Raw genomic sequence first — 11,434 nt, 5'->3', positions numbered from 1 at the left:
ACAAGGATGGTTCAGGGGTGTGGAACATAAGGGGGTTCACAGTATAAGCTGCACGCAATCTTCCTCACCCTTCAGGCTTTCAGTTGGCTTCTGGGTTTTGTTAGCTTGTTTGCCAAGTCTTGGTCCCTACAGTCAATAGGACAGCAAAGGCACATCTGAACATCTCCTTGTTTGACCAAAGGCCCATCTCTTTCCCTCAGAAGCCCAACATACATAAGCGTATATTTTCTAAGCTAAGCATAGCCAAACTGGTGCATTCCAGATGTTGTGAACTGCAGCTGCCATCCCTGATAAGTAGCCAGCGTGGCAGAAGCTCATGGGAGCCCTTATTGAAAACATCTGCAGGGTTCAACATTGGCTACCCTTGTTCTTCTAAGCACTCTTTTCCAAGGAAGCCATTGCTAGGTGGACAGTGTATTCATAACCCTCTAGTAGCAGGCAGATTCAAGAGAGATTTGAGAGAGGTGTGATACTAAACAGCTGACAACTGCTTTCCTACTTGATTTACACTACAGTGGTACCTCTGGATGCGAACGGGATCCGTTCCGGAGCCCCATTCGAAACCTGAGCAGAACGCAATCCGCGTCTGCGCATGCGCGGGTCACAATTTGCTGCTGCTGTGCATGCGCGTGATGTCATTTTGAGTGTCTGTGCAGGCGCAAGTGGCGAAACCCGGGAGTAACCCATTCTGTTACTTCCAGATCACTGCGGAACACAACCTGAAAAGATTTAACCTGAAGTGTCTTTAACCCGAGCTATGACTGTACTGTAAGAAAAAAAAATACCACACTAGTGAAAGCTTCTTTTATTCCTATTTGGTAAACACTTTCCCTCCGAATACAGATTTCACAATACTATCTTGAAATAATGGCTAGCCTTTCTTTCCTCTGCAACACTGTTGCATGTTGAACAGGTTCTTAATTAGAATCTGGGTTAAGACAGTTGCTGTTATTGCTAGCTGTTCAATAGAAACTTTGAGAATTAACATTCTGTTCAGGATTACAAATCAATACAGGTAACTAGCTCTGTTTAACAAGCTATTGAGATGGATCAGTAAAAACTACTCCATAATACTGGTAGCGTTTGTGAAGTTCTACAGCTTTCAGAAAGCCAAAGATTAACCGTATGTGCTAGGAACCTGCAGGCTCATCTGTTTATGATAGAACTGGTGACTGTGTTCTTGAGTTAGAAATGGTATGCCATATTCTGACAGCTGGCAGAACACAGAATGAAGAAGCGGTTTATAAATTGCATTCTCTCATCTTTTTGTCAGCCTGCTTCAGCGAGATCCATGTATTCAACATACTTGAGCGCAACTTGGCCCACACAAAGTGGTTATTCAACCCAAATATCTGAGCAGCAAACTGGGCAGCACCTTCGGGTGAAAGAATTGTGGAACAGCCAAGACCTGTTTAAAAATAAAAAGGAAAGTTATAGCCTTTGTTTTGATTTTACAGCTGTCCATCTGTATATGACTGCAGGCAAATGCAGTTACCATAATTTAGCTAAACCCTGAATTTTTCAGTTATAACCAAACCTCAGAAAATTGGGTTTGGGAGGAAGAGATTTCCAACCACTAGAGGGCAGTACAACACTACTCAAACTTGTCCTGGTCCAATTCTAAAACTGCTCTGAAGAGCCATTATGTATAATTTTAACTTAAGTCAAGTTTTGAGTTGTACAGTGCATCTAGTCTAATGCAGATCTGAAGACTCTGAAAGTCCCGCTTTTCTGTTTGTCAAGGATATTTGGAGCCCTGACAGCTCTATGTGCCAGAAATATGCTTAACTGCTCAGACTAGGTATGGTTTTCAGGAAATGCACTGGGACTCTCTCTTGCTGTCCTGCTCCCCCCACCCCCCGTTTCCACTATTCAACACAAGTCGTAAACTACACAGAATTAAGCAGATATGCCTTATTAACATGATTGGAAAAGACTGAGCAGAATATACACAACAATGGCTAAAACTCTAAAATCGACAGTTGGGCAATACCTTTTATTAGGCCCATTAAAAGGCCATAGATTGCTTAATTAGCCACAGGCCTTGGAGAAGGAGGTAGTTTTTGCCTGGTGCCTAAAGATATGTAATGAAGGCGTCAGGCGAGCCTCCCTAGAGAGAGCATTACAAAAATAGGGAGCCACCACAGAAAATGCACATTAACTTAGAACTAAGCCCCGATTAAGTGACAAATGTGTCTGGAGTGAGCAGTTTTGATCAAAGCAACGGCATAGCTATGCATTGACTTTGAAGTATGTACTGCCTCTTTGCAAACAGCAATTTGTTTCAAAGGCAGGTAACTTACCACTGGGCAACCTCAGAGATGACCATATATCCTGAGCACCCCAGTCCGCCGAGAGTGGAGGACAGTTTACAACAGGATATGCTGTGTTTCCAGACATCACGGGTCCCAGACCATTGCTTCTTCCAGCTACTGCTACAAACACTGTAGGAATTCCATCACCTAATAATTGACACAAAAATACCTAGCATCAAATACTATGCATGCCTTCCTTTTTCCTTTTTCCAGGAAAACTGTTTTGTTACAGGAATAGAAATAATCCCCCATGTTAGTTATAGTCAAGAGATTTGACTTAAATCAGTGCATTTAAGTCCATTGATTTCAATGGGTCTAAGCTAAGTAACAATGACTATCACTAGGTTTAAATAAAATCAGTTTTACCTTCATATTCAGCTTTGATCCTAAGTGTCTCATCTGGTCCTTTGTGAGCAGAGGTCACTCGTAATTCACAAGGAATGCCAAAGTTTCCACAAGCCTTTTTTATTTTTTCACAGTGGGCAAGATCTGAAGTGGATCCCATTAGCACAACCACTCTGCCTTGGCTCTGTGGTTTCAACAAAAGCTAGCAGAAAGGAAAGTCAAAGGACAATTGTAAGTACTTGCATGAGAGGCAAAGAGAATTATCTGTCTCATGAAGGCTAGCGCCAATACCTCCACTCTTTCAGCTACCCATTCAAAGTTTCTCTTCACCATTTGCAGTGCTTCAGGAGTCACTTCTTTGAGATCGCGGTAAGACTAAAAGAAACAGGAAACAAAATACATTCCACTGGTTACAGCATCTGACTATGAAGGCAAGCCAAGTCTTAATTCAACTGAGCTGCTAATAGACAAACCAGTTTCACATAATCGCACTAATGTGTTTTATTTATCATTGGTAAATTTGAATTTAAGAAAACCATTCAAATGAATTCCATACATTTAAAAATTATTTTCACATTTATTTCACTATTAAAAAAATCAGTTACTCGCATGGGATTCATAATACCATTATTTTATTAGTTACATGAGGGTTATTTGGATTTTTTAAATAACACATTATGAAATTTACATTTGAATGTGCGGAATTCATGACATTATGACATTACTCCCACAATCAGCAGCCAATCCTGCACGCCCCCACAAGTTGGGTCACTTTGTGCGAAGGTAAGGAGAGTTGAAATTCAAAACCTCAGTGGATTTAAAAGCTGGGGCTGGGGTTGGCATCCTATTCAGCTTGCAACAGGTGCCCGAGATAATAAGGACGTTTCTCGACAGAGCAAGAATAACAGTTTTAAAAGACGGTGCCAAAACACAAAAAGCCAGCTTGCTGTTACGACACCAAGCAGAAGTTTTTCAGCCATTGTGAGAATAGAGCTTCATGGTGCCTTCACTCTCCTTTCTCCCTTTAAATACTTTTGGAAGACAGGTGTCTAGTGCACAGTTTCAGTGGCACAGCTCTGCCCCCATGGAGGAGGCTATGTACATTCTGGCCCCATGCTGAGAACATAGCACTCTCTTTATAATGTGCCATACAGGTCAAAGCATAAGAAAGTCCCTTCACTATACAGTGGTACCTTGGTTCTCAAACGCCTTGGTACTCAAACAATGTGGAATCCAAACAATGCAAACCCAGAAGTAAGTGTTCCTTTGAGAACCCTTTTTGGAAGCTGAACGTGCTCCGTAACAGTGTTATGCTTCCAATTTGAGTGCCACGCTTCCGTTTTGAGTGTTATGCTGAGGTCTGTCTGTTTTTGCTATTTGAGTTTTTGCAGCTTTTTTGTTTTTGTGACTGTGTGGAACCCAGTTCAGCTACTGATTGATTGATTGTGTGACTGCAGTATATTGTTTACTGCTTTCATTTTATAGATCAATGGTCTCGTTAGATAGTAAAATTAATGTTAAATTGCTGTTTTAAGCATTGTTTTTAAAAGTCTGGAACGGATAAATCCATTTTGCATTACTTTCTATGGGAAAGTGTGCCTTGGTTTTGGAACACTTTGGTTTTAGAACAGACTTCAGGAACGGATTAAGTTTGAGAACCATGGTACCACTGTACTTAGGGCAATCCAGGCTATGAAGCTGCAAGCACAGAGTTTCTGCAGCAGTAGGGAAAGAGCAAAAGATAGCTCAGAATACTGGCTTAATAGTAAAAGTAACAAAAAACAAACAAGCCATAAGCATAGAATTACCTGCTTGTCTTTCTGCTGTTTTCTGTCTCCAGATGGCCACAATCGCCAAGAATCATTATCAATGACATCAGCAAGAACAATCTCTTTTGTAGCTACATTCACACCAAACTCAACCTAATAATATCCCAAAGGAAGGTGGGGAAAAGTTGAAGTTAGCTAATTTATTGTTGCTTTCAAATTGACACATGCTTTTAAAAGATCACGTCATTATACCTTCATGTCCACTAAAGTACAGTTCAGGGGCTGCCATGCTTTTTCAAGTATTTCAAAAATGGCTCGAGTAGACTGGGCCATAATGTCAACTTCAGTCTGTCCAATTTCAAGGCCTGCAAACTTGAACTTAACTTCAATGAGTTGCTCTTCAGACCACTGTGGATCATTGGCTGCATCATCCTGGTAAACAAACAGTGCATTTTATTTAGAACAGCTTCACATTTCCACCAGGCACCCAGTTCAAAAAGCACACCATCATTTTGTGGGGGGAAGAACTGGAAATTTCTGTAACGTGTTATTGACTCAAGTACATCGTTTTTACTTGATGCATCAACAAATTTATTTTGAACAAATCCTTAATCTGTCAATACCTAACAATGAAAAGCCACCATCTAAATAATCATTCTGACTCTGACAGCAGTACAGACACATCCATCATTCATATTTATTCATTATCCTGCTCTTCCTCTCAAAAGTAGTATGTTTCTGTGGCAGACTTATAATGGGAAGCTTAGCTTTACCACAGTGGTTCCCAATTAGCTAAGTACTGTAGCCACCCTGTTTTTCAAAAGCCAAGCCATGGGCCCACTACTTTTGAAAAAGTTGATATCTCTGTGTTAGTTTTTGTTATGTGAATGGTGCCACCATGCAAAACCGGACCATGCATATTCCATGAGAGTCACATGAGCACCCCTCCTCCCCCCAAAAATCCAGGTATGTGCCACGGACCCCCTGGGTGGGCTACGCGGATCCCTGAGGTCCACACAGTGCCAGATTTATATATAAGCTAAACAAGCTATAGCTTAGGGCCCCACTCTCTTGGGGGCCCCCCAAAAAATCAAAGGAAAAAAAAACCTGGATGTACATTTACAAAATATAAGATAAAAAACAAATAAAATAAAACCTACATACAGCAACAGTGTTTTGAGTTGTGTAGGGTCCTGTGATGTGAGTAATGGGCCCTGCCTGCTAGATGGCCCCCTAAAATATCACTGGTTTGCTCATTTCTATACATAGGGTGCCTACATTCTGCATGGACTGGTTGCAAGGCAACATGCACAAATGGCTTTAAATACCTATTAGGTCCATAAATTACCACATAGCATATATTCAACACAAAAAAGTGACAATTTGTTGTTGACAAAGGGCAGCTGGACATACAAAGGGCCCCATTACCTTCAGTAGCTTAGGGCCTCATCAAACCTAAATCCGGCCCTGCACGGACCACCAAATTTACCATAAAACGGTTTTAACATATTACTGAAGTGGAATGACTTCAGTCATTCCCAAAAGTCTATCAGAATCAGCTGATGTCTGATATCCCATGACCACCATTACAGCCAAGCCATAGCTACATTACCCACCTTATAAAACATCTCAATCTTAGGTGGGTTAAAGCGGTAGCCTTCCTCGACACCAGGGTTTCTTTTCAGGAAAGAACCTGTAGCAATTCTTCTGCAAACCCATTCAATTGGAATCATTTCACAGTGAGCAGCGATGAATGCTGTGTCACTATGTTTCCTCACAAAAGCAGTTTTAATTCCTGGAAAAGGAATTAAACAACACATTAGTCCTATGACTGAAACACGCTTCTAAATCCAAGAGTGGTGGCGGGGGGGGGGGCGACACATAATCTATACGACTATAACGCAGAAAAGACATTTCAAGAGTTTGGCACAGCAATCTCGACCTGCACAAAATTGACGGGCGAAGCATACAGTACTAAGCAATGTTAGGAGACAAATAGATATAAGAAGCAAATAGCAGCTGGGGGAGACACAACTTGGAGCAGGAAAATAAAACTTACTTTCCCCCTTTAATCTTTGTACAGTGGTACCTAGGGTTAAGTACTTAATTTGTTCCAGAGGTCTGTACTTAACCTGAAACTGTTCTTAACCTGAAGCACCACTTTAGCTAATGGGGGCCTCCTGCGGCCGCCGCACCGCCAGAGCACGATTTCTGTTCTCATCCTGAAGCAAAGTTCTTAACCTGAAGCACTATTTCTGGGTTAGCGGAGTCTGCAACCTGAAGTGTATGTAACCTGAGGTACAGCTGTAATGTCTGGAGTACAGTTATGGATGGTTCGAAGCCAAGGAGGTTTTATAGAGCAACAAGCCCAAGCATATTAGCTTAGAAGCCCATCCTATTGTGTCCATGAGCTTCACTTCCACACGCATAGGATTTCAGCCTCAGCATTCCATGCAAGTTAATACAAGATGTTTGGCAACCACTATGGCTCTCTGAACTCAAACCTGTTAGTTGCTGTCAAGGACCAGGTAGCAGGAGAATATTATGAATCTTGGAGAAGGAGCAGATAGTAAAGTAAATAAAGCTTTAGAGCCAGTATAGATATCAGTTGGTGGAAACTGCAGGAGGGGAGGAAACTCATGTCCTCCTTGTGAGTTTCCCACAGGCATCTTGTTGGCCATTGTGAGAACAGAATGCAAGTCTAGATGGAGCATTGGCCTGGTTCACCCAACTCTTATTAGGTTTTTATATTCTTTGAGGAAGAGTGGGGGGAAAGGTTAAATGACGTAGTTTACACAGCACTCTCTTCCCAAAAGGGACACCATCACATATTCTGGGAGCACAGCTTTAAGTTCAGCTTGGGAATCAGCAGCACTAATCTGGAAGAGATACAGACATTCTTGCCTCCAAAAAGGTAGGCAATGTTTAAACCAGCAAAGTTTCGGTGGTTCAGGGGGGTTCACTTTGAAGCAGGAGAAAGGGCTCTAATCGAGTTAATTTTTAAACCAAAGTGCTTGCTCAATACCGCCATTTCCTCACAGCACACTGGCCTGAAGCAAGTTCAGAAAGCTCATTCTAATATAATGATGCAAGTTTTATTAGAACTTTTGAATAACCTATAGTTTGCAAGGGCTATTCTTTGTCCTACAGACTTTAATGTACAAAGGTTGTAATACAAGGCTACTGGCCACAACTGTAATCATGGGCCAAATTCTTCAGAATAACACACACACAGAGATAAGGCATGAGGAGACTCATAACACTGACATATGCTACAGAAATTTGCCTGTGCAATGGGATCTTCAGTTTCTTTTCTCGCTCCTAAAATCTGCCCCAGAGCCTCCATCAACCCTTCAGATATTGGGGGGGGGGGGGGATACACCAGGTGGTAGGAGAAGCCTCACTGTGCTAGTGGATATTCAACTGCACTGGCATTTGGTCTCACCTGAAGTGTAGTATCTGGGGAGTCCCTGCTTCAACTCTCACCTCAAGCCACAAACTTACTAGGTAGCTTTAAAATACTTCCCCCTCAGCCTGTGCTATCTCCCCATTAGAAATATTTGGATAATACCAGGATACCTTCTATGGCGTTTGTAAGACTTAATGTATGTGAAGTAGTCAAAATGTAGTATGAATACATTTAGGGGTGTATCCGTTTTGAACAGAGAATGTGGAATGCTTTAAACTGCTTAAAGTTCATTTGGTCACAAACAAAGAGCAAATACATGCTAAAGCCTACTGCCTGAACAAGCAGTGGTACTGGAGGCTACAGGCATTCCATGTAACCTACGTGTAAGGAATGAGTAGCTTTATCATTTTTACATGGGCGATTTCCCCCAGAAATGTTGGTGTTGCAATCTTGAGAATGCATCCCATGTGGTCAAAATAGTACTTAACACATACTAGATTCCATATTACCAGGTGGACAGTGTATTCATAAGTTGCAAAGCAATGTAACCTCATAGTGACTGATTATGGTTTTATTGCTTTAAATTGTTTTGCGAGTAAGTGTTTTTCCCCCAATGCAGCTCCATAATTCCCACCACCTACCAGCCTCCTGGAGCAACTGAAACACACAGCTTGTTGTTGTATTTGAGATTGCGGCCTTCCCTTCCATGAGATCCCTTCTAGCTGCATTTCCGGCCGTTATCTGGTCTTTCGATTGAAGCAGAACACATCCTGGGAGATTTGGCAATTCATAGACTTCTTTTGTTTTCCCCTCATTTATTTTTTTGCCAAGTTTAAGTTCTGGAGGGGGATGGAAAAATACAGTTTAAATTGTTATGTTCTTAAAGCAGCTTTGCAATGCAATTAGGAAACTTAGCAACTTACAACCCTTCATCTTGGAACCCTATTGCATGTTTTTTCTCCCCAGAAGTAATTTGCACTTTATTCAGTGGAACTTACTGTGAGGTAGACCTCAGTCCCTCCACAAAAGCAGATGCAAATCGGATGGCAAGGATCCCAGTTCAACTAATATGCATGCAACTTTCACTGTAAGGCTAGCTGCATTCACATTTTCGGATTCAAAATGATGAGACAAATATTAGAGACTATGAAAACTTCCCTGGAACAAGATCTTGACAGAACTTGCTTATAACCATACAACCGAACATGAGATGTAATTCTGAAGATGGTCCAGAAACTGCAATTAGTTCAAGATATGGCTGCAAGGGTCTTAGCTGCTACTGGGTGTTACAGCCAAATTGTACGTGTGGTTTGCAAACTACACTGGTTCCCAGTTTATTTCCAGACTCGCTTCTGGAAATAAAGTTAGATATTGAGTAGGCCCTTTAGATTTTCCTGCCGTTTGACATACAGAGGATGGCTGCAGAGGAAAGGGCCTACTTGGTGATAAAACCCTCATTATAAACTGCTCTCCCTGGGGCCTACTTTGATGTAATTTCAGCACCAGGGGCCTTTTATATTACCAGGTTTTTAATACTTTTAAAAATCATTTGTACATTCCTTTTATTCTTACTGTTTGTTTCTATTCCTGATGCCTTCTTTTTTACTACTACTTTAACATTAGCTTTATTCCGATTTTAACTTTTAGCCCACACTGGGAACCTTCAGAAGGATGCGGTATAAATCCCTTAAACCAGGCTTCCTCAACCTCAGCCCTCCAGATGTTTTTGGCCTACAACTCCCATGATCCCTAGCTAGCAGGACCAGTGGTCAGGGATGATGGGAATTGTAGTCTCAAAACATCTGGAGGGCCAAGGTTGAGGAAGTCTGCCTTAAACCAAATTATATTGTACAATAGAAACTACATTCTTCACGTGTGGATCCTTATGCAGTCCATTAAAACTTGGCTGGCTGGAACTCAGGGCATGAGCGCTCCACACTGCAACCTTTTGTTGCAGGTCCCAAGGGACAAGACACTCAAATTCCAGTAATATCTATGAAAACGCCCAAGGGCATTTTAACCTGCACCTCCTGCACTGAAAGCATGCAGAGGATCGCATGCATCAAAATAACTGCATGCACTCCTTGTTTTATAGCAAATTTCAACTGCTTGCCCAGCACACACAGACTGTGAAAACAATCAGAGGCATGTGAAATCAACACAATTGCAAGTGTTGCTTCTTATACAAAGGAACTGGGAGGTGGGGGGAGCACTGGATTATTCACCTTAGTCGTCAGTAGAGCTTTTGACAAAAAGATAAGCACAGCTGAAGTGAAATCTGACTAAGCAACATAAAACTTTTGAAACTCCTCTTTCTCAAGTAGCAGATCTGTACAGTGCCCGCAGAAGAATCTCAGGAGAAAATGTCCTCCATGCAACAGGAATCTGCCTATAGGTATATAACACACATTACGGCTGTGTACCAGTTTCCTCCCGCAAGAAACTTTTGAAACAAAGCCCGGGGAGTACCGAAGACACGATTTCCCTACAATCTACATGGGGAGGTGGGATACGCGGGCAGGTCGCTGGCGAGTGGCAACTGCTGGACGCTGCTGCCGCCAGCTCTTTCCCTCCGGCGGCGCGGGCGAAGCGACTCACCTGAGCGTATGGGAGGCATCGCAGAGACCGCCTGGGACGCCTAGGAGAGAACAAAACCAAGTTAGCAACGCGCGAGGACAAGCGCAGCGCGAGAGGGAAGCGACCCGAAAAAGAAGCGCGTTCGGAGTCCGGAGGCACTTTTGGGGCTGCGTACGAAGGGGGGGGGCACGGACGGCGGAAGGGGGCGGCCAAGGGGGGCGGGGCGCGGTTGCAGAAACCCGCCAATGCTTCCACCTCATTGGGAAAGGGAAGGGGTTGGGCCACCTAAAACTCTCCGCCGGGGCCACATCCTGCCTTCCAGCCCCCTTTCCTCCACCCACGGAGGGAGGGATGTTTTAACACACACACACAACCCTTTGGTAGCGTTTCTCCAATCTGAGGCGAGCGCCCGCCGACGCCCCCTTCCCCCGCGCGAAAACCGAAGTCTCCTCCCCACCCCTTTATTCCCTCAAACCCCGTTTCCATAAGGGGGGGGGAGAACCCTTCCGTCGCGCGCATAGCCCTGCTCCCTCCGCCCTCCGCGGTCTCCTCAGCCCTTCAGCCAGCCGTTTACACTCTCGGAGCCACTGGGCAAAACTCGCTCTCAGAAGCGCGCGCAGAGAGAGGGAAACAAAGTTAACTTGTGGGGAGAGAGAAAGAGCGAGCGGGAGCTAACTTGTGTCCAAAGGCAGATACAAAGTAGCCCCCCCCCCCCGCGCCCCGAAGGCGACCTCTCTTGCTCTGCTCCTCTGGGGTGGGGAAACCAACTCCACCACGCGGGCGCGCGGAGCCGGAGCAGCCCCGAGGCGGGGAATTTCGCCCTTTCCCTTCGTAATGTATGCATGTAAATGAGGCGGGCGCAAGGGGTGGGCGCGGAGAGGAACTCGCGCCTCTGAGGCCGCCGCCTCCTTCTCCTCCTCCTCCTCCGCCCCCCCCTCAAACCCAGGCGGCGGCGGCAGGAGGCAGCAGCGGCAATAACAGAAGCAGCTGCGCTGACAACAACACGTGTTTGCTCGGGC

At 43.9% G+C, this 11,434-nt stretch overlaps 1 protein-coding gene across 1 annotated transcript; it reads right to left on the bottom strand.

Moving 5' to 3' along the window:
- Positions 1–790: 790 nt before the first annotated feature.
- LOC310686345 (multifunctional protein ADE2) lies at positions 791–10,594 on the bottom strand. Its single transcript, XM_083460056.1, has 9 exons — positions 10,437–10,594; positions 8,480–8,677; positions 6,046–6,224; positions 4,682–4,861; positions 4,469–4,582; positions 2,952–3,035; positions 2,682–2,862; positions 2,304–2,462; positions 791–1,408 (listed from the first exon to the last, which is right to left on the bottom strand). The coding sequence occupies exons 1-9, from the start codon at positions 10,453–10,455 to the stop codon at positions 1,242–1,244; spliced, it is 1,281 nt and encodes a 426-aa protein (XP_083316182.1). The 5' UTR covers positions 10,456–10,594; the 3' UTR covers positions 791–1,241.
- Between the last annotated feature and the right edge of the window lie 840 nt (positions 10,595–11,434).

The sequence above is a fragment of the Podarcis liolepis genome (assembly GCF_965112155.1).
Source record: "Podarcis liolepis genome assembly, chromosome: 9".
NCBI lineage: Eukaryota > Metazoa > Chordata > Lepidosauria > Squamata > Lacertidae > Podarcis > Podarcis liolepis.
The sequence above is the reverse complement of the archived record's forward strand: the minus strand, read 5'-3'. Positions and strand labels throughout refer to the sequence as shown.